This window comes from Pteropus medius, unplaced genomic scaffold (genome assembly GCF_902729225.1).
Source record: "Pteropus medius unplaced genomic scaffold, Ma_sr-lr_union100, whole genome shotgun sequence".
Taxonomy (NCBI): Eukaryota; Metazoa; Chordata; class Mammalia; order Chiroptera; family Pteropodidae; genus Pteropus; species Pteropus medius.
Window position 1 is genome coordinate 17,633,404 of NW_024344378.1, and position 24,007 is coordinate 17,657,410.

The window sequence follows — 24,007 nt, forward strand, 5'->3', positions numbered from 1 at the left end:
GTCTCCCAGGCCCATGGCCAATGTTTGAACAAGAATGATACTCATGCACACCCACGTGGACTGCAGCTTTCATTTGCCAAGTAGAGAGTATTTGAACTTGAAGCATTTTCTTTTTCCTTCCCTTCTCTGGCTTTCCTCCCACCAGGGAGGTTGTGGACGGTGCCGCTCTATAGTGACAAACGTCAATGCTGGATAGGCCTTGAACTTCAACATCAGCATCAACAGCCTAGAGGTCAAACTGAGTCCAAGGCCAAGTTGCTGGGAGGCATGCAGGCTCCCAAAATGTGCTTGGACATTAGCAGCGGGCACTAGCTTTCTAGAGGATCCTTAGAAGCTATGAGCTAGCGGAGTCATACAAGTGGTTATCAGAAAGCCTGCATTTTCTGTCTCCATGTTTATTGGGAACCTCAAAGAAAATGAACATAGAATGATTGACCCAGCAAAACAATTCTTGACAGAATCACGACGGGAATTCTGGATGGTGAAGGGATGGACTGTGAAGCTCAGCAACTCAGCCCATAGTCAAAGGCATCAGGGTGGTTCTGAAAATAGAGATTCAAGAAACCCAGAAAAATGTTCTTATCTATGATAAGAGAACACACTGCAGGGTCCTGCTTCATGGCTGATATCCAGAGCCGAAGTGCCGGGGTGTGGTTCACACAGCTGCAGGACAGGAAAGGAGTGTTAGCTGGTCTGAAGGGGAAGACATCGGGAACAGTGGCACGTGTCACCTTTTAGGTTTTTGGGATACGAAAAGTGGGTTTCTTTGGGTAATAAAGTTATCTTAGTGACCTTACTATCAACTGAGCACGATCATTTACTGAAGGAAAATCTTATTTTTAGAATACCTGTGTGTGCTTTTGAATTGTAAAAGTTGTCGATTTTAACAATACAGTTGAAATACCTATGGACTGATTGCTCTGGGGGAAATAAGATGCCTCTGCCTCACTGTTTACCAACAAGAAGACAACCTCCTGGAAGAAACGTTCTTCCGTCATTCTCATATTTTACTTGAGGGGGTTTGAAAAAAAAAAAAATAAAGACAGGTTGTTTCTAAAAATACTTTTTAAAAAAGTGAGTAAAACAATCATTAAACCTTGAAATAATGGACCTGACAGGGCCCACCCAAAGATGGATCAGGAAGGTTAGGTCTAGGATAAGTCAAGTGACTTGCTCTGGATGGTATGACCGGTCAATGGGAAATCCAGGAGTAGATTCCCTAATCTGTGGCCCAATACTCTGTCCTAGAGAAGACAGGTTTTTGTGATGTTCATGTTGAGACCTAGTTTAAAATATCCAAATATGTTTTATCTGATCTGCCCTCAGAGACAGCTGAAATGGAAAGCTCAGATGTCTCCTGGATAAACTGTGCATTATGAGGGTCCAGATGCAGTTCTGGCTCAGCAGGACCGGAGTCCCAGATCTGAGAAGTGTCCAGCACCCCTCATGCGACTGGGTGCGATTAGAGCTGGTGCCAGCACGAGTTCAACTTCTCCTCTGCACATTGTGGGAACAAGGCGTGTGTTCTGCCTGGGAACCCTACATGGTCTCCCTGAGTCTCCCGGGCAATTTCTTCTACTTTAAATATTCCTATACTTCCATGGGATGTGAGTGGCTATTTCATTTATTGGAACATCGAGCAAATATTGCTTTTAAAATCATTTGTGTTTTAAGGATGTTCCTATCTGGGGAGATTCCTCAGGGAACTAAAAAGTGAGTGTACAGTGTACGGTGTCCACTTGGTGACTCGGCAGGACCAGGTGCAAGCGAGGCCCCCGAGGGAGCTGCAGACAAGTCACTAAAACTCGGTGACTGAATCCCTCCATCTACTTTCACCACTGGCCTGAGTTTGGATGGAGGGTGAGGACGGCAGCTCTGAAGCACTATGGGAGGCTTTTGGACACAGGGTCTTATCAGCAGAAATATGGAGAAAGTTTGGGTTCACAGTGGCAGAAGAGCACAGATTCATTTTGAACAAGAAAATGTAAAACCTCTTTGTTCAAAATGCATCATGAAACATGTTCGAAGGAGGATAAATGGCACACAGACCATTTCAACCACTGTTACCCAGGACGACCCCAGGAACTCATGACCATGTGGTCGAATGTCTTACTCAGCTATTCCGTATACATCCAGCCGCTCAAACCAGGGCCAAAAGAGGTAATCGATCATGGATATACAGTCTCCACCAAAGAAGACGGTGTTCTGATAGTCAAGAATCTAAAAGTTTAAACAGAACAAAAGTAAGTTAATTTACTGATCTGCTGGCATTGTTAGAGACACTAAATACAAATATCAAATTACTTCCCAAAGAGAGGGAGAACTAAGGCTTTGATTCTCCTTCCAATTTGTTAGGTGAATGCTCCCTCCCTACTCCTGGGGTTTCTTCCACCTCCCTTGGGGTCATACTCCTGGCCACACTCAGTCCCCTCCCTCCTTTCGATACTGGAAGGATGGCATAGTTCATCTCGTTGGAGCATCTGGGAAGATAACCCAGGCAGAGCCACCAGCTCTCTCACTTAGCCTGGGACAGGCTCCTCCATGTGCTAAGCTCTCCAGGAACAGCTCAGCCACTGGAGTGGAGAGGCCCTGTCTCAGGCCAGTGCTGCCCATCACTGGGCGGGGGGCACATTGGGAAACCCATCTGTTGCAATGACCCTCATTCTCCAGGATGCATTTTATCTGTAATAAATAGGACACCATAGTCTCCACGTCTTCCTCTTTTGCCTTATTTTTCAATGGTTAAAAACTAGGGCAGGAAAGAGCAGTGCTGTTTAATGGACATCCTCAAATCTCAACATTGTCTTTCTGTCACCTTTTCTTTTTTTATTTTGAGCTCTTTGAACTTCGTGCTTGTTGGTCACCCAACATCATCGACTTTTTACATTAAAATTTTTCATTCTCAAATTGGACAAATCAACAGAGACAGAAAACAAATAAACTCTTAACAGATAACCAAAGGTAGTAAAAAACAAACAAACAACAACAAAAAGACTACCTGAAAATTTATATAGCAAAAGCACTTAACAGAGGTCATTGTCTGGCCAGTCTTCCCCAAGAGAAAAGTATTGTGCCAATTATCTAGTTACATCAAGCAATTGACTCTCTTTGACCCATATAACTCATAATCAACTCAATACTTGCCCATAGCTATAGATCTAGCTTCCTATATCCTTTATCTAGATTTCTATATTCCTATCTCTATCACTCAGGTTTGATTCTTCATACTCCAGACCAGCTTGATAACTGTGATGCAGCCCAGGGCTGTAGTTAGGAGGGTGAGTTCTGGAGCCAGTAGACCTGGTCCTATGCTGGATCCACCACCAATTCAACACAGAACACAGGGCAACTTACATCCCTCCTCCTCCAAGCCTTAATTTTCTCATCTGTAAAATGATGCTGACATTAGTGCTCATCTCAAAGATTACGGTAAGGAGTGATGTAATTGCACATGAATAAACATGAGCTCTCGTGATGAGAAAGCACAGAGACCCCCAAAGGTTACCTCCACAGAAAGCAAATCCACTCCTGACAGAATGGATCAATGGGACCCCCCACCTACCACCCTTCTCAAAGGAGAAAGCAAATCTTGTGGCCCTAAAGTCTAAGTCTTCATTATCTCTGAGTATGGCATAAAGAAGTCCCCTTGAATAGTATCCCAGAAGTCTGAAAAAATGTTAGGTGGCATCACTTTGTTCAAAGGAACTAGCAGCATCTGGCCAATGAAAACTCAAAACAGGCTATTTTTAGTCATGTATAAACAAGGTCTGACTTAGAGCGAAGTAACAAATTGTTCCGTTTTTATGGATTCCAGAAGCCCCAAACCCTCTTTATGTTCAGGAACAGATAATAATTATCCAAACTTTTACCACTGACTTTGAAATGTATACCACCAGTTTATTATTGGCCTTCGTGGCACAAATCAGAACCAAATCTAAAGTGATCGACTCTGGAACATCTGTGTAATTCTTCTGCTTTACAGAGCAGAGGTACTACTGGAAGAGTCCTGGTCAAAGCAAGTCACATGTGGACATTTAATGGAACCCATGATGGGTCCTTTGGTAAAGTGATGAGATATTTTGAAAATGAATAACTGTTGAGTAATTGATGTTTACTTAGTATATTTTTCTAAAACCTTTCATTTGCTCAAAGTAGGAGTATGCCTTTAAATATATATGATCTTACGAATATGATTAATTTGTATAAAAACACTCATAAAGTAATTGAAGCCCTATCTAGGTACTTTATATAATAAAAAGTTAAGATGACCATATGGATTAAATGGATGAGGCATCAATTACCTTCTGCCAGCTTCCCCCAACCCCTGAAAACCATATATACATTACCTCAGATTTTTTTATATCTAAGTGTGACTTGGGACTACCCACATTGAAATCCTTGGAGTTTCTGATACAGCTGCAGATTTCTAAGCCCTGCCTCAGACAGACAGGTTAAGTCTAAAAATCCCCATAGAAAATCTGTCTTCCTATCCACTAGCACTAAGTACTGCTTTCTTTACAGGCACATCCCAGTGAAGTAGGAGAACATACTGGCCAGGCGTCCTAATAAAGTTCCTGAAGTGTTAGGGCCCTCAATAGAAGAGCTTTCTTCTGTGCTAACCAGATACCTTCCAGTCATGTGAACTGAAGTTTCCACTTGGAATTACAGAACATCAATATTGGAAGGGCCGCTGGAACTCATCATGGGGTGACTCCCCACACATTTTACTATTTTGTAAATACCATGCTTACTACACAAAAGATTAGAGGTGCACTGTAGAAAAAAAAAGTCTATAATAAAATATTAGATATGAAAAATAATAAAGATTTAAAAATAACTAAGATCAGGGAAAATAAAAGTTAGAAAGTCAAAACAAGGAAGGAAAATGGTATCAAGATATCAAGCCAAGAGTCCTGCAGAGTTCCTTAAAGCTTTGAATTTGAATTTGAATTTGAATTTGAATTTGAATTTGAATTTGAATTTGAATTTGAGTTTCCTGGCAGCTGAAGTGGACAGGAAAACATGCTGGTGAGCTGATTCTTGTCTTTCATGTGGAAGCACAAGAGACTCACTTTACAGAGGAAACTCAATCCCAGGGAGGTAAAGGGACTCTCTCTGGTTAGTGTCAGTCCCTCACACTACTGCCAATCCAAAAAGCCTCCTCCAGTCTCTTGTGAATTCTTTGCTTGTTCTTTGAGACTTAGCGAACTCCCCCACCCCCCCCCCCCACCCCCCCCCCCACCCCCCGCCAATCTCACTCCCTTTTCCTCGCTCTGTCAATCAGAGACTCTTCAGGAGCACCTACCAGGGAGGTGAGACACACCCACAGCCATGGTGAAAGAGCTTTCCAAAATTCTCTCCTTCCTGTTTTATTCCATTGATAAGAATGTCTTTGGGGAACTTTACTAAAATAGTTCTTTTGTGTGCTCATTTTAAACTGGTCCCTTGCTTATAGTCAATTAGGTCCCTTGCTTATAGTCAGTTAGCTCCTCCAACACACTTTAGGATAGACAGAGGTAAAAGAAAAAACTGGCAGGGTTAATTTTCAGCGTCTTATCTTTCCTGAGTGTATTGTCATCAGAAATGAATAGGAAGCTGCCGCTATACCTGACATCCCTTAGCAGTGATTATGTTAATAGCCAAGGTCATTTTTAAAAACTCTATTTTGATTTTTTTCTGTCATACACCAGCCACATGTAATATGGCATTCTTATCGTTAAGAATTAAGAATATTGGCCATTCTTAATGTTGAATAGTTTCTCTCACAGCGGAATCCCTCACTTTCAGGTGTATTGTGCTTGGTATCACCAAGCAAGGCAAAATAGTCTGCTTAGAGAAGACACTTTTCTTCCAAAGCCCCTGACATCCCCCACAAGGCCACACGTGGGGAGGGAACTGAGGCTCTGGCTTCTAGACCTCGGGTTTTATGAAAGTATTAACACATCTTCAGTTCACCCTTAAGAATTGAGATATTTTGGAGAAAACCATTTGATGTCCTGGAATAGTAGAAAATAAGTATTTTTTTAAATTTTCTGTTCTCCAATTCATGAAAAATAACTACTGAGAGTTCCCTCGCTTTTGGATGTGACAAGGGATAAAGAATGATCATGCAAATGAAGAGGGAGGGGCCGTTTGGTATGCCAAAGGTACACTATTTCCACCCGCTAAACGCGAAAAGCGTGGAAGGAGGGCCCCTCATCTTCTGCGAAGGCCTCTCGGGCTCCCCCAGGCGGTCGGAAAGGAGGTTCGCGCTGGAGCGCAAGTGGAAGGAAGAAGAGCGCCGCGCTCCCCCTTGTGGTCATCCGTGGTGAGGCGCACTTGACTGAGGCTCCCCCAGAAGGTTCACCAAGGAGGAAAAGAAACCTGTAAGATCAAGATCTTAAAGAGAAGCGAATCCTAGACTTCCTCAAACCAAGATTTCTAAAAAGCTTCGGTCTACAGTCCTGGACTCTCGGATCCAGCTTCAATAATCGCCTACCCTGCACCACCATCATGTACACTATTACCAAGATATTCTGGCCTCTAACGAGGACAGCGCGTGGTGGCTCACAGCGGGCACGGCAAGCCTTGCTGCAGGAGGTAGGAAGCGGTTTCGTTTTGTTTTTTAATAGACATAGTGCTTAAGAAGCAGAAACCCCTCCCCTCCACCCCCCTTTCCCCAAAAGACACAAAGCTACCTACCAATAAGTCAGCTCTGCAGGTCCTTATCCAGAAGCAGCAGTAAAGTAATCAATTCCAGAGGCAGAAATCTTTTGAGTTCAAAAAAGATAAGGGGGAGATTCTCAAGATTTCAAATTTCAGATCCCTGCTATACTGATATACAGCTAAAGCTGAGCTAACGACAATGAACTGATTGCCTGTAATACGAACCAACGGTATAGAACAAATAGTATAGGTAAAACCACTTCTCTAGAAAGGAATCTTCCTAGTAGTGTCTGGCAGAACGTGCCCCTTCCTGCTACTCATCACTTAAGACTTTCCGTCCCCTATGAAGATTCGGAATGCCATTTGTTAACATTTGGGGATTAAAGGACCATCCTGAAAATTCCTCCTGAAATCCTTTTAATGGGCTTCTTTTGTCAAAATATATTTGTAAGATAGTGGGGATGGGGGAGCTAGTGGATGGTGGACGAAAAGATAAATGAATACTTATCAAATCTCTGAAGGGGGAGAGGACTCCCTATGTATAAAAGGAGTGAAAGAAATCACAATAGGAAAGACATAGCACAATATTTTGAAATGTTATATTTCTACATGTACAAAAAAGGGCAAACCAAATTAAAAGTGATAACAAAAGAAAACAAAAAATGTGTCTTAAAAACAGGCAAATATCTTTTGTATATAAGGAACTCTTTACAAATCAGCAAGGAAAATCAGTAAGACCTTGACAGACAGATAGGTAAAAGATCACTTCCACAAACAGAACACAAAGAGATGGCATACTTTGAGGAAAAATCTCCCACTTCACTAGCAATCAAAGAATACACATTAAATCAACAATGAGAAACTACTGTTGTTCTCCAAAACAGGCAAATATCTTTTTAAATGAAATCTCTCAACAGTGAAAAGGGGATGGGACAAAGGGCATTTTCTTATACTGCTGGTGGAGGGTAAACAGCACAAGTTTTTAAGGACGGATGTAGCCACATGCTGCTCCAGCCTGTAAAGTGTTCATACCCTTTGATCTGGTAATTCCATTCCTGGAAGTCCAGCCTAAGCACATATTCTAAAATAGAGAAAATATTTTTTATGCAAAGAAGCTGCTGTTGCCTGCAGCATCATTCATAATGGTAAACAACTAGACACAATCTAAATACCCCTAATAAGTGTGCTGGATAAGTAACTTTATGGTTTATACACATGGCAAATTTTGCAGAATGAAAATTATTTTGTTTGTTTTCTTTAATTATACATGTAATAGAGAAATGCATTCTCATTATTTAAAAAAATTTCAAACACAATAAACAGTATTAATGGCAAAACCCCTCCTTCCCCCACTCCCCTTGCCCTTAACCATTTCTCTTTCCTATCCCAATTCTAATCCCCTTTCTATTCGTAGCCATTTTGGGGAGTTTGATGTGTATCTTCAGACATTTTTCTAGGCATTTAGTTACATATATGTACAAGTGCTTAGTTTTGTTTTCTTCCTCAAAAATGAGATCATACCATCTGTACTACGGTATGATTCACTTAAATATTTCTCGGCAATCCTTTCATACCAGTAGTATACATGGATCTACTTCATTTATTTTTAACTGCTCTACAGAATTCTACAAGATGAACATTATTTAAGCATTCCCTGTCTAATTTACATTAAAGTTTACAATTTTTTTATCATCACAAATAATGCTTCTCTAATAAACACCAATATACATATAAATAAGCATGTATGGAGTTTATAAAAATATGGGGGAAACTCTTACATCATAACGGTAACCAAGTTCCATATACAGTACAATTTCGACTATATGATGATATATATAGCAGAAAAGAAAAAAACAATAATAACGGTGGTTGTTTCTGAATAGTGAGGTTATGAGTATTTTTTCTTTCTATAGTTTTATGTATTTTCCAAATTCTCTCTATTGAACAAGTATTACTTTATAATCGGAGAAGAGTAAAAATAATTTTGAATAATAAGAATAATTACTATTCTATTATTTACATTGTGAGAGAGGGTATAGTGGAAGGTTATTGAAAAAAATACAACAAATAGTTTACGCAGAAAGTAGCTTTCAGCATTGGACAACGAATGAAGTTACTAAACTAGCAACGGCACTCAAGTCACTCAACTAGTGTGGAAGAATGGTGGTTACAATTAAACAGGGGCATGTTAGTGGACATGCTAAATTAGTTGACAAATCCAAGAGACCTGACGATGTATGACCAACATAAAAAATTGTACATGAATGTTCACGGCAGCATTATACATAATAGCCAAAAAGTGAAAACAACCCAAGTATCCATTAACTGATGAATGGATAAACAAAATTTGGTGTATCTATACAACGAAATATTAAGTCATAAGACGGAATAAAGGATGAACATTATGCTCAGTAAAAGAAGCTCATGAAAGACTAACACTGCATGATTCCATTTATATGAAATGTCTAGAACAGGCAAATCCATAGAGACAGAAAGTAAATTGGTGGTCGCCTATGTCTGGGAGGGTTGGGAAGAAATGGGAAGACACAGCTAATGACTAAAGGGTCTCTTTGGGGGACGATGAAAATGTTCTGAAATGAAATAGTGGTAATGATTGTATGACTTTGTGAATATACTCAAAACCACTGAATTGTACACTTGCAAAGGGTGAGTTTTATGGTATGTGAATTATATCACAATAAAGCTGTTATAAAAAAAAAGCTAGTAGCAATGAGTTTAGTTTGTAGGTATGTTAAATTAGTTGATAAAAAGATAAATTTAGCTTGTAAATATTTTGCCATACACAAAAGGCTACAGAAAATTACTTTCGGTGATATGAACTTTCGTCCCTTCACGTCCTGGTGACATCAAAGGAAAAACAAGTAAACAATTTATAAATAAATTCATTACTGAAATTAATAGAAATCAAGGAAGAAAGAGCAAAACTTAACCAAGACCATATAAACTAATTGAGGAAAAATGTCATTTTGGAGAGGAGAAAGGGCATTATAGGTAAACATTATAGGTAAAATTTCGCATCAAGAAAATATTTAACTACAGATGCTTCTGGGTAATGTACATACAATTTATACAGTTTTGACCTCATGCAAACTGCTACATATACGTATAAGGCCAGCATTCAAATTTGACAATGTGGAAAACTTTGCATGGAAATGCAAAGTAGAATACCATAAAGCATGCTGGCAACTGCCAAGAACTAAAAGCAGAAAATGTCCTGTGGCCACCAGAAGCTGAAGGCCTCAATTACTGGGCAGGTTCTCCGTCCCTCAGTGTTATTTCAGCACGTTCTATGTTACCCCGCTTCTCACTCTCCTTTATTGAGTTCCGATGATGACTTGTAAAGGATCAAGCAATGGCCAGAGTGCAGAATTCATAAGCAGGAGATAACTGAATTAGAGCAAAAATCCAGCGCATCAATGAAATATGGTTGAATCCTGTCTTTCACTGCACTTGAACTTGATTTGACTACTTCCACAATGAAAAATATTTAGAATGAAGCCACTGGCAAAAAGAAAGAACTGCTGGAAGGTGTTGCCACGTTCAAATCCACAAGGATAAAATGAAGATGGGCTCAGGTTCTATTTTGTAATGGAAACGTCAATTATAAAGTATAAAACAAAAAGAATAAAGCAGAAAAAATGTATGCTGCTTAGATTAATGATTCAGTTCAGGCTAGAAAATTGGTTTGAAGACAGAGAGTGTGGTTAGTGTGGTTATAAAAGGGCATCCAGTACTTTTAAAACTCATGAGAATGTTCAGAACAGGAAAGCAAGTGGGGACGTCGCTGGTTCAATAATAAAAGCAGCAGTAATGTGTCTCAAAGAATTGTAAAAATACTACCGAAAAATGTGGTTCTATAACAACCACAGTAACTCTTTACTTTTGATGAAACTGGATTTTTTAAGAAAAAAATTAAAAAGCCAGGGCACTTTTTTCAAAAGAAGAAAGTGCGAGAGTTTAAGGCTACAGAAGGTAAACTGGGCCTTTTGCTTGAGGATAAGAGGGCACAGGGTTATATGTTGCTTTCTTGCTTATCCATCGGAAAGCCCATGTGTATTTAATACATTTTCAGCTCACGCAAAGCTTCATTGTTCAAAACCATGAGAAAGTTGAATAAGTCAGGGAAGTTACTCTATTAGAATTATGCTGACAAGTTTCAATTTCACTAGAATCTCCTCGAGTCAGTATACTGGTATTTAGAGGAATGGATCAAATCATTCAAGCTCATGGGGCATGTTTCATATTCCGATATTTCCTACTTAAAATTCTTGCTAACATTTTATGGAACAAAACCCACATTAAACCTGTTAGAGCACTGCTAACTACTCAGTGGTCCTTAAATAACATCCATGAAAGCTACCTAAACCTGGGCTAGGTGACAAGTTACCTCTAGGACTCAGCTACTGAAGATAAAGTGGAAATGAGTTATTCAGTGATGTGCTGGAACTGGCCAATGGCCTACATCTCTTCTCAACTCTTGAGTTTAGAGATATCACATTGGTAGGTTAAAACCAGCCCTTGGTGGGAATATTTACGCCACTGAAATCAGCGAATCCCACAAATCAGGGCTTTTTTCCTCCTTTTTCTTTTAGAGAGAGTTATTTGTTACACATTTATCACCACGCCACTGGTTATATTCCTAATTTCTCAGGTTAAATGGTGGCCACAAAGGTAAAACACTGTGTTTCAATTCTTGTTCTTATGATCGATGCATTTTGCAGCTCTGTCAAGTGCCTTTGCTTCCTCCATTTATCTCTAACTTCAACAAAAAGAGATATTATTCTTCAATCTTCACAGTACCATTTACCCGCAAGAGTTGTTGGAAAGATTAAATGAGATAGTGTATACAAAGCACCTGCACTATGATGATGCCTTGCCCGAAAATGCAGAATCACTCACCCTGGAAGAGCCCCAACTAAATAAACATGTGACATGTTTATTTAGCAATCTATAATTTACAAGTTTACCCATCATCCAAAGGCACCTTAGGAAAGGAGACAAGTCAAAATGCGTTTTCAGTTATCTTTGAACTCAAAGGGTTTTGTTTCCCGGCTCCTCTCCCTGGCCCAGCATTTATCTGTGGGAGGGGATGCAGGCATGATGGAATTAGTTCAGCAAATCTTTGAAATAAAGACCTTAAAAATTCTCTATGCCCAAGAGCTTTCAAACTTCATTTTGAAAGCAGCAGTCTCTCTCCCTCCCCAAATGCTATCTTGTTAGATGGCGAACATAACTTCTCAAACACTTCCTCGGCCTATAAATTTGGAAACCAAGGCATAGAGATGTCCAGAACTTTATCCAAGGTTCTGGAATCTGGCAAAGCCAAGCCTAGGATTCACGATTCTTTCCATATGTCATCTTGCCTCCTCGGAATCAAAACCACAGTCTGTGGTCTCAGGACCAGAGATTGACATTTCTTCCACATGACGACTTATCACCCATATGTACTGCAGCTGTACAAATCTAAGATAGGCAGCTGGAAGCACAAATAAATTTAATCTACTTCCACTTGACAAAGGTAAATGGAAGAGTATTAATAATCAGGCTTCATTTAAGGAAATAAAAATAGCATTCTCTGGCTGCCAATAGAATTACAAAACGCCCATAAAGGAAACATATAAGTTTCTGGAACAAAGATAAAGGAAGCCAAAAATCTATCTTCCAGATTATTCTAGAGGTAAGGGGTAAGTAGCCCTCTTGCTGCCAGGTTAATGAAGGATCTGCTGGAAGAGATTGCTCCTTGTCCAGCCATAGTCACTTCTCTTTTCTTTCTTAATTACAGAACCCTGATTTTATTCAGAATGTTCCAGCTAAAAGACTAAATTTCCCAGCCTCCCCCGCAGGTAGTTATGACCCTACAATTAAGTTCTAGGCAATGAGATTTAAGTAGTCATTGAGTAGGGCTTCTGGGAAAGCCCTTGAAAGGGGCATAGCCTTTTGCCAGTTTTCCTTTCTGTTCTCCTTTCCACAACCTGGAACTTAAATGTGATGACTGTATTTCCAGCAGCTATCTTGTCATTTCAAGAATGAAAGCTTTGCACTGAAAATGACAGAGCAGAAAGAGAGAAAGTGTCTTGGTCTCTGATAACTTCATGAAGAAGCCATCAAAACAGCCCTAAAACTGCCCTACCTCTGGCTTTTTTTATGTGAGAGAATAAACCCTTATAAGATAAATTTATAGTAGTTAGGTCTCTTTTACCAGCAGCCAAACACAATCCCTAATCAATATAGACCTTGGCCTCATTGGCAGAAGCTAAAGAAGCCATGCAGAGATACTTAAGGAATGTAGTGACTCTGGGAAAGGGAGAAATTCATCACATGCCCTCCTCCAACTCCTTGCCAGATTTTCAAGAATAATTCCAGGATTGGGTAGTTGAGGGCAAGTACCCACAAGTTCAAGTCAGATGACTAGTAGCTGAACTTATCAAAGTCAGGCAGAAAGAACAAGCCTGTGAAAGCAGAGGGTGTCAGGATGACCAAGTTCACAATCCTGCATCTCTTCTTCCACTGGAGCTAAGCAGCAGAGGGGCCCCTTTTTGTACCTCTTCAAGGTTGCAGAATTCCTGACGAAGGGCTAGCTTCAGATCAGCACATTCTCTCCCGTATCTCAATGCTACCAGACACTCCTTGGTCAAATGTGGGACCTAATTAGAGGACACAGATTTCTTAGTGGAGAAGTCTGAGGGGACCCCATGCACCTGCTCTGCCTAAAAATGCAGCCAAAGTTTTGTCACTTCAGGTTAACAGGCCAACACCCACATCCTGGCTCCCCAGCTCCCTCTAAGGGGGCATCTCTGTAGTTCTAGGAATCCACTTGTCATAGCACCCTAGTAAAACAAGGTGCTTTAAAAGTGCTCCTTACTTAATCAGCTACTTCCATGCTGTACAATCTTAGGCAGGCACTTAACCTCTCTAAGCCTCAGTGGTCTCATCTGAAAATGAATATAGTAATAGTTCTCACCTTAAAGGGTGGTTATAAGGGTTACATGAGTTAACCTTTATAAAGTAGTTAGTGTAGTGCTTGGCACATCGTAAGTTCTCAATATATGTCAGTTATTTTTATTTCATTTCAAAGAGAACTATCTTAAAATTTCTCCATCCTTTTTTCTCCCATTATCAACAGGTGCCCCCTTTCCTTTTCTTACATTTCCTGGACAGTTAGCACTCTTGCTCTGCATGAAAAGCAATCCCTTTCCATTCATTACCTTCTTTACACCCCAATTATTTTTTACCCGAAACCTCAGAAATAGTCCCTTTATTAAAGCATCACCAGTTTTCAGCTCTTTCAATAATCCTATCTCAAGTCACACAGTCATAACTATGCTAGTTCGAATGCAAAACTTCCGGTGACTGCTAGTTCAAATGCAAAGCGCCTATCAGTGAAGCCTCTAAACTTTAATATCAGAGGTGACAGCCCTACTATAATTCCATATCAGTTATTCTCCTAAGGCACATGGTAATAAAACAATTTCTCCAGTGATTTGGCTTTTAAAATAGATTGGAGTTTGGGGTAGAATTACAAAGTAAAATAAGAGTATAAGTGACTTTTTAAAAAATTGGATATACCTTATAGAATAGCTCCAATAACATCTTTTGTCGAGCCCGCTCATAAGGGTCAAATGGATACAGCTTCCTTCCAGGATAAGCATCATCCAGGTACTCACAAGCGATGACAGATTCATAGATCAGTTGACATCTGCTGTTTTCCAAGACAGGAATTTGGCCAAAAGGGTGCTTTGAATAGTACCATTCAGGCTTGTTTCTCAGATTAATGTTGATAACTTCATGTCTTAAAAAGCAACAGGAAAACAAGACAGAACAAAAATAAGGGTCTTATGCAGGGAGACACTCATCTGGAAAGTAGAAGTAATCAATTTATAAAATTTAAATCTGCAATAAGTTTTTTAAAGGTTAGATCTTTTACGAAGAAAAATATATAATATCATTGTCTTCCTTCTCACAGTAAAATCTGTTAAATGTTTCCCATGCCTTATCTCATTGGTATATGTGATCCTGGTTCCAGGAGACTGAATCTCCTACCCAAAATCCCCATGAGAAAGGAGTAAAGCCAAGACCAGAACCAGGAAATCTGACTCAGAGCTCATATGCTTAACCACTACCCTACAGTTTCATACACGTTAAAGCTTAAAAATAGAAATCTGCTATTAACAGGTCACAACAGAATATGGTAAATGTTAGCAGTTATGAGTACGAATTCTGGCATCAGACTGCATGAGGTCTGGACAGTCTAGCTTGTGACTGTCTGAATTCCTTAACTTTTCTGTGTTCCTTAATTGTAAAATAGGAAGTAATAAATGCACTTATTTGTGAATATCAAATAAGTGAATATGTCTAAAGTGCTTAGTACAGTGACTGGTACATAAGCAAGCAGTAACTTTTGTATTCTGCTTATGAATTATTATTAGAGGGTCAAGCCTATAAAGTTACCAGAGGCACTCACATGTCTAAAAAAATTAAACAAATGAGAATATTCTTTGCTCAGTCAAGGAGATTGTCTTAAACCCTAAAGTAATGGTTCTCAACTGGGAGTGATCTTGCCTCAGGGACATATGGCAATGTCTGGAGACATTTTTTGGTTGTCACAACTGAGGAAAGGGGATTCAACAGCCAACTAATGAGTAGAGGGCCAGCAGGGATGCTGCTAAACATCCAGCAATGCACGGGGCAGCCGCACCCCCACCTCTTCTCACACCCCCTCCCCCCAAAATGCCCCCCCACACACAAAATAATTATCTGGTCCAAAATGTTGATAGTTCCAAGGTTGAGAAACCCTGCCTAAAAAATGTTACATTAGTCCATAAGTTGTAATTTGTCATTATGGGTAAAAAAAAAAAAAAAAATTAGGGTATTGTTATTTTAAATAGGTAAATTTAGGGCCAAAAAGAATTGAGCAAGAAGGAAGAATCTGGAAGTATATGCCATATACTCCACTCAACAAAACAGAATTGCAAAATTTTATTTAAAATGTCTCTGTATTAGTCTCTGTATTTCTCTGACATGAATCTGAAACTCTGAAGTCATCTCTTAACGATGGACTCTCCAAGATAAGAGCCAAAAGCCTGGAGTGACACATTCTCAACACTTTAGCTTAAAAGCCACTTGCATAGTCCCCATTCCAGCAAAGGTGCTCTGCCTTCCCCATCCAGACATGCGGAACTTAGTTTTGCAAAATTCCTCCTGGAAAGATATGTACCCAATTCCTCAGGTAAGTCCGAACATTCAAGACACCTCTTGAGAGCAGTTCCTCGTATTTCATTGTTTGGAACTACTTCATTCATTCAAAAAATATTTGTAAGCACCTACTACGCACCAGTCTCTCTTCTAGCCCATGAATAAAAGAGAAGACATTCCTACCCTCAAGAACTTACATTTGGGGGGTAGAGGAAAGAGGGGTAAATAAATAAAATGTTGGATGCGGTGAGCGCAACGAAGATAGAGAACAGGGTTGATCTGAAGGTGTCTGGGGTGGGAGTGGGGGCTACATTCGAAGGCGGCCTCGGTTGCCTCCCCTGTGCTTCTTCCTTCACAAGCATTACTGGGTGGAATCAGCTCACCAGAGCCATCATTCAGTGTACTCTGAGTTGTGCTTGAAGTGTCCTACATAGACACCGACTCTGCATTTCTGGACCGCTTGCTAAAGAATCCTCCCTAACCATCCACCGACTTTGCGTTGTAAGGAAAGGACAAGGCGCCCCAGATTTTAAATATGCCCCCTGCGCCCGCGTGGCACAGACCTTCCCTTCTCACCTGATGCCTTTGGCCTGGAGGACAAGGCGTGTCCGGTGTGCGTAAGGGCAGAACCTATTGCTGTAGACGCGGATCAGGCCCTCTGGGACCGGCCCTGGGGGGATGCTTCCCTGGGGAAGAGAAATGGAACGGGGTGGGGGTGGGCGGGGTAGGTGGGGCGGGGAGGGATGGGAAGGCGGATTAGCCCCGAGGAAAGAGGGGCTCACTAGCCTCCCTGGGATCCTAAGAAGGCTGCGCGCGCTAGGCCTCTCGAGTCCCAAAGAGGACATTTTTGCAAGTGGTTTCTGTGCAGAAGAACCCTTCAAATTCCTCCCCGCCGTGCTGGTCTGGGGGCCAAGGTCCGGCAGCACCCTCTACAGAGCCACGCAGCGCCCCCAGCCCGCGGACACCTGTCAGGAAGACTCACCTTTCCCCAAGGACCTGCTCGCATCATCACTCATAGTCTCCAAGTTTCTGCGGAAGCCCAACGCCGCCTCCCCGAGGCTCGCCGCCGAGCTGGCTCCAGGGACAGCTATGCTCCGGCAAGCCCCTCCTGCCCAAATTCAATTTTTGAGAGACCGGGCTCTGGAAGGGCAGAGGGGATCTGGGGCGCGAGCTAGATAGGATAACTTAACCTGGAGAGGCATCACCCCAGATTCGGAGTGGGCAAAACAAAAAAACCCTGAAAAGTACTTCTTGCTTTGAACACGTGGGAATAGCATTTGATGGGGTCTCTTCTCCATATCGGGAATCCGTGAAGAATGAGCATTTAAACTCCAGCACGTACTTCAAGGGAGTTTAATAAAAATTGACCAGGGTAACGCTAACATTTTCTTTCCCATCCCAAGCCCTCCCTCCTGCATCTCTAAGACAACTGGCCACCTCCTCAGTACAAAGAATATTTATTTAAAAAAAAAAAAAAAGCCAAACTTTTCCACAATATAGCAGATAAGAAAAACTTTTTAGTGTTGACATCTTGCACGACCTGAGAGTGTCTACCTAAATTTTGCGCCCTAGACACTTCATTTGCCTCACCCTAGTTTTGTCTCTATTCGTGAAATTTTATCTAAGCTATGGAAAACTGATAATGAACTAAAAACAAGATATCTAGAGGCAAAGAATAAATTGTGAGCTCTGCCCACCTGCCAGCATGCATTTCAGAGAAGATAAGGATGGTTCTGAACAGCACAGCAATACAAGGGCCATTTGGGTAGCTCTTTGATCTATGAGATAAAGGAGGTAGCTGGCCTTTGCTCTGCCCCTGAGAAGCTGAGATGCTGAAATTTAGCAGGTGGAAAAGTAATTCCTTTAATTTTACAGGATTGAGCTGAAATGGAACTTGTAAACGTATTCCATGGGGTTGGCAGGTAAAGAAAAAGGGGGAGGGGAGTATTATATGCCTCACTCACACTAAATGATTTCCGTGGATTACTTTATTTGATTCCCACAACAACCCAGTTAGGCAGTTATTATTATTGCTATTTTACAAAACAGTGTCAGAACAATGAAATCATTTGCCCAAAGTGACCAGCTAGTAGGGTTGAAGGAATGTGAAAGTCTATGTTGTCTTGACCTCTAAAGCTAATAAGTGTGGAGAGGAAAAGATATGTCTTGGAAAGGATAGAGCACATAATAGTTGCTCAACAAATGTTAGCCAAATCTAAATATCTTTTATTAAAATGCCAGAACCTAATTATGTAGCTTATGAATGGGCACTGTCTGTCCTTTGGAATTCCAGTCTGTCCAGAAACTCTTGGTTAATCGTGTTAACATATTTTTCTACTGAATAAGAATCCTTGAAAATCTTCGGATTAGTGACTCAATTATAATTTTTGCTAAGTCATTCAGAGTGATTTCATGTGAGATGTGGCAAGTTGTTGCTTTACAAGAATTGGGGAATGGCCAAAATGTTTTAATAAATGTTCTCTCTTGTCTACGACCATGCCACCCTGAACAAGCCCGATCCTGTCTGATCTCATAAGCTAAGCAGGGCCAGGCCTAGTTAGTACTTGGATGGGAGCCCACTTAGAAAGACCAGGTGCTTTAGGCGTAAAAAATAAAAAAAATAAGGAATTGTAAGCTGACAAGGTCCTTGCAATCGGTGAGGTCAACCAAGAGCTGCCTCGCCTAAAAAATAAACAAACGAACAACAAACAAATAAATAAATATTCACTGAAAAGAAAATGCAAATACATCAGCAAGAAATCTGGTATTGGAAAAGACAAATCGCTTCTTGACTTACTGTGCTGACAATTTTGCATTTTGGGAGATGGAGAAAGTAATAGTATAACTATTACTGTGGAGCTAATTTTGATCAAGAAGGACAAACTGAATGGTAAAATAGAAGCGACAAAAATAACCCTGTCTTCTGAGAGCTTCTGGTAGACAAAGAGATGACTCCTGAGCAGACAAATGTATTCTTCATATAAAGAATGCAGATGTCAAATAGCTGAGAAAAAATATATATCCATATTCTAAAAGGGTAGGCCATATGGGGAATGTGAAATTTGCAAAATCAAAATAAATTATTACTAACATATGTTTGGTGCTTTATGTGTATTCACTCATTTAATCCTTAAAAGAGTCCTATAAAGGTTCTATTATTATTTCATTTTAAAAGATGAGTAAACAGAGACTAGTAAGGTTAAATCACTTGCCAAAAGCCTCATAACTAGTAAGAGGTGGAAGAGTAAGAAGTTTGCCTTCCAGGGCAGCATTCCAACCAGGATTTTAGCCTATACTAGCGATGGCCAAGCTTTTTCTCTAAAAGTTCAGATGGTAAATATCTTAGGTTTTTTGATCTATCTTGTCTCAACTACTCAATTTCACCCTCATAGATAATATATATACGAATGGGTGTGGCTATGTGCCAATAAGATATTTATAGAGTTTGAATTTGAATTTCATATGCATTTTTTTTATTTTGTTTTGATTTTTTAGGTGAGACAACCCTCTTGGTTGACCTCACAGATTGCAAGGACCTTGTCAGCTTACAATCCCTTATTTTTTTATTTTTTACTCCTACAGCACCTGGTCTTCCTAGGTGGTCTCCCATTCAAGTACTAACAAGGCCCTACCCTGCTTAGCTAATCACGGGATCAGGCTTGTTCAGGGTAGCATGGCCATAGACTTCATATGCATATGTTGCATATGTTTTAAATGAACTTTATTTTTAGAGCATATGTTGCATGTTTTAAATAAACTTTATTTTTAGAGCAGTTTTAGGTTCACAGCAAAACTGAGCAGAAGATATAAAGATTTCCTATACACCTACTACCCTCACACATGCACAGCTTCCCCCACCATCCATGTCCTGCATTTTTAAAACTGATGAACCTACATTGATATATCATTATCACCCAAAGTCCCTAATTTACATTAGGGCTCACTCTTGGTGAATTTTATATAATTTTCATGTGTCACAAATTATGATTCTTCTCTTGATTTTTTTCGACCATTTAAAAATGTAAAAACCATTCTCAGCTGTTCGACTGTACAAAAACCAGCAGTGGGCTGAATTTGGCTTTCCAGCCTTAGTTTGCTCATCCCTAGTCTATACTGACAGTGACCGAATTAATAACAGCCAAACTGGGAATTCCACTGGTAAAGAGCAAGGTTCCTGGATTCGCCTTTACACTATGCCAGAGAGACTATATTTCCAAGTTTTCCCCCCTTATTCCCACCTTTTAAAGGAAATCAACTCTGAGAGTTAGGAAATATTGTTTATTAAGAGTAATATCTGTGTATGGGAAGTCACATTCTGAAATGCAAGTCTATCCAGTATAGTGAAGAGAGAATAGACAGAGGGATGGAAAAGGTTCTTTCTTAGAGTCTATAGGGAAGCAATATAATGTCAAGGTTGTCATTTGGCACTATCTCAAACCCCAGCTTTGGCACTTAGGCAAGCTATCTAACTTCATTGACCTTCATCTTTCTTACATGTAAAACGAGAACACAAATAGTACCTACTTGAATATCAAATGAAATCATGCAGGCCATTTTCAGTAAAGTAAGAGCTCAGTGTACTTTAAAATAATGACTAATGCTAGTGAATAAGAAAACATTGTTAATAGCACAGTGCATTCCAATTTTGTATCCATAAAGATGAAATGCACTGCAATTTAGCTTTGCCAAGCACATTAGAATTAGAATTCAACTCAATATTTATTTCACCAGTTACCAGTTAAATGCCAGTTGAATGGGCTGAATGCTTCAGGCTACATGTCAGTGATGTGGTTTTTAATCTCACCACTGAACATTATGGTTTCCCTGGAAAGATTTTCATTATGACCTTTCAGTTTATCCCTACTTCTTTCTTAAGACCCAATAAGTACCTCTTTGAAATCCTGTTTGTAAATATTCCTTTTATGTTATTATATCATGTTGACACCTCTATTATACTGATTTATTCAAGCAAGAAACAAATGGTAACAAGGCCATATCTATCTACTCCAGGTCAGTTTCCAGCTACCTGAAATATAATCAGATGTTTCGAAAGTATGGAAATCTTTAGTCAAGGGTAATAATAACTTAAGCCTTCTAGGAAAAGAATGCCACAACAGAAATAATTTCTTTATCAGTCTCTGTTTTGAGATGAGAAGTGGCCTTTGCATTCTTCAGTTTTTCAAAATTTTTTTCTCATACCTATATCTCCGACAGTGGCAGAAATTGGGAGATATTCCTAATATTTCAGAAGCCTAATTTACTAAAAGATTATGTTACTGAGTGTTCAGATATTGTTCACCAAGTTCAAAGAGTGAGGAAAAAGGCTCTGTTTTCAAATGGACCTAGATTCAAGACTTGTTTCAGAAAGTTAGAATCCAAGGAAATCATGTTCTAATGTCTTCGGGATATTTTTTTTTTTCCAGTTTTAAGATATAATTGACACATAGTTCTGTGTGAGTTTAAGGTGTATCATATAATGACTTGACAGTGAAATAACTTCCACGATAAGGTTAGTTAACATCCATCTCCTCATAGTTACAAAATATATTTTTTCCTGGATCTGAGAACTTTTAGGATCTACTTTCTTAGCAACTTTCAGATCTACCATATAGCACTGTTAACTACAGTCATCTTGTGCATTACATCCCAGGTCATATTTATCTTATAACTGAAAGTTTATACCTTTTGACCACTTTCATCCAATTCTTCCACTCCCCGCACACACCCACAAATCTGGGACATATTAAATAAGATTGTTTTCAACTAAAGTTGTCAGAGGAAGAACTTTGAACACAGTTAAAAGGAGACTTTCTTTTTAAGTACTTGATTCTGCTTTCCTATCCCTGTTTCTCTTTACAGCTTGAGAGATCAAAGAAAAAAAATTTTTTTTAATATTTTGATATAGTTACATTTCAATGAACAAAGGTATATTTTCAAGATCCTGAAAAACAGCCAAAGTCAAACATTGTAAAATCAAACAAAATCCATTGAGTTTGGAAAAGGAATATTTCTGGTTAAAACCCAGGCATATTCATGGTGTATCAAAAAGGTGGCTATTATCCCCTCCTGGTTCAATCTCTAAACATCTGGTGCAGATGAACATAGAGACTGAGGCAGAAGCTTAAGCAAGCTCTCAGCTCATGAACAGTCTGAATGACTGAGAGCTCAGGCTGGATTTTAATATCCTCTTCAGCATTTACTAGCTGGGTGACCTTGGGCAAATTACAACTTTCTACACTCTAGGGTTCTCATTAGTTATTCCAAGTTGATGGTATCAATACATCAGGTGGTTTGGGGAGGATTAATTCAGATACTGGAGGAAAATGCTTTATTCTTAGCATTCATCTATTACCTAGTAAGCATTCAACGTTAGCTGCTATTATTATTATTATTATTATTATTATTTATTATTATTATTATTATAATGCAGTGGGAAAACCCATAGTCCTCACAAAGACAGGACATTCCCTGGGACCAAATTTCCTTGCCTGCAGGTGCCCTATCATGATGCTAAACTAGTGGTGCCCAATGCAGGGCTGAGAATTAGCGATCTGGGGTCATCTTTACCTATCTCCAGACAAATCAAAAAAATAAAAACAATTTAACGAGTTTTGTTCCCTTTAAGTTAAAAACAGGTTGCTTTAAAGACCTGTTTATTCTTAGATTGTATAGCCCTTGTACATTTTTTTATGTTAAATTCTTTGATGAAACTTTGTTGAAGATAAGGAGTTTGGCTTTCTTTGAAAAGCATTAGTCAAAATAAAACTTTAGCAATTCTATTCTGGGCCCCGAATTTCGTGAGAAAAAAAAAAACCACCAAAATTCAGACTTGACCTTAAACCCCTCTTCCCTTCAAATGCAACGCTGGCCAAAGGAGGTGACAGGAAAGACGCTCCGAGGTACCTCTGGGCGCGTGGCAGACGGAACCAAAGGTAAAACCACCACGGCAGGCGGAACCCGACCCCCAGAACGCGATCCTACCCGCCAACTGGCCACGGCGCCCAGAGTTTCAGCCAATCCTCAAAGGCTTTGGAAGCGCTCCAGCCAATCAGTGCCGAGCTGAGCCAATGGGAGTCCGCGTTACAGGTTCCTGGATACCAGAGTCGTGGGTGGCGAAAGTGGAAGCCAGGTAGTGTCTGCCTTGGCACCTTAGCGCCTGGGTCTACATCCGACTGAAGTCCGCCCGCAGCCGACCTAGGCCTAGAGGGTGGGGCAGAGCGACAGAGGCAGTGATGGGTCCGCCCGGAGTTTGGACGTTGGTGGCGGTCGAGTGTGGGCGGCAGGAGGCCGTTTGTGAAGTCAACCGGTTCTCAGCTGCCTGTCAGGGTGCGGCCCCAGATTGCCTGCATCACCATGGGGTGGGGGTGTGGGGGTGGGGTGGAGCTTATTTCAGAGTGACCTCTTGGCACCTCGGACCTACTTAATTCGGAAATCCAGCGGCGAGCCTTAGGTGATTATTATGCGCTCTTAGGTTTAAGAATAAGTACAAGAAACCAGACTGTGTTGGGGCGGGTGGGTGGGTCCACAGCCCTCTTAATTCTGATAGTAAGAAAAGGGTGCTGGGTATGTTCTCCAGATATTTCTGCCGCATTTTAAGTACTCACTTAACCTTGGGACCTTAGCTGAATTATCTGTGAAATCAAATGATGCTCTCTGACCCACCTTCTTCTTACGGAGGTGATGAGATGGTAAAAATTAAATAGTGAGAAGCCCAATTGGCTATGGTAATGTATAGAAGATGGCATTAATATTTCTGAATGGAGTATTACTTATTACTCATCCAGCCTTACATACTGAATTGATGGGTGTGGTCTTCACAGTTACATCTGTGGGACACCCGTTATGTGCTGAGCATGGGTTTTGCTAAGAGGGATTTGAAGGGGATAGAGATTGGAGGTTAGGAGATCAAATAGGAGGCTACCTAACCACCTGGGTTTAAGGTGAAGTGGGTCTGGTCTTCAGTGGTGACAATGGGAATAAAAGAGAGAGTGAAATTCAGTTGATGATGGAAAGGGAATAATGAGGAATTGAAAGTTTCTCAACTCAGAACTCCAAAGACAAACTTGAAAAGGCATCTCATGACAACAGGGTATCCACTTGGAAATGTCCTGTAGGCAGTTAGAAATCTAGGTTGAAGTCTAGATCTCAC

General features: G+C 40.3%; 1 protein-coding gene across 1 annotated transcript; it reads right to left on the reverse strand.

Moving 5' to 3' along the window:
• Positions 1 to 65: 65 nt before the first annotated feature.
• Positions 66 to 23,638, reverse strand: GSTO2 (glutathione S-transferase omega 2). Its single transcript, XM_039870900.1, has 6 exons — positions 23,635 to 23,638; positions 22,840 to 23,167; positions 14,233 to 14,455; positions 13,209 to 13,310; positions 2,114 to 2,220; positions 66 to 663 (listed from the first exon to the last, which is right to left on the reverse strand). The coding sequence occupies exons 1-6, from the start codon at positions 23,636 to 23,638 to the stop codon at positions 504 to 506; spliced, it is 924 nt and encodes a 307-aa protein (XP_039726834.1). The 3' UTR covers positions 66 to 503.
• Between the last annotated feature and the right edge of the window lie 369 nt (positions 23,639 to 24,007).

What these genes read in the sequence shown, in the direction of transcription:
- GSTO2 (XM_039870900.1), bottom strand. An exon ending in GCGCCGTGGCCAGTTGGCGG is followed by an intron (nt 14,456 to 22,839) that starts GTAGGATCGCGT and finishes TTGCTTTTTAAG; the next exon opens with ACATGAAGTTATCAACATTA. An exon ending in TATTGGAGCTATTCTATAAG is followed by an intron (nt 13,311 to 14,232) that starts GTATATCCAATT and finishes TCCTCTAATTAG; the next exon opens with GTCCCACATTTGACCAAGGA.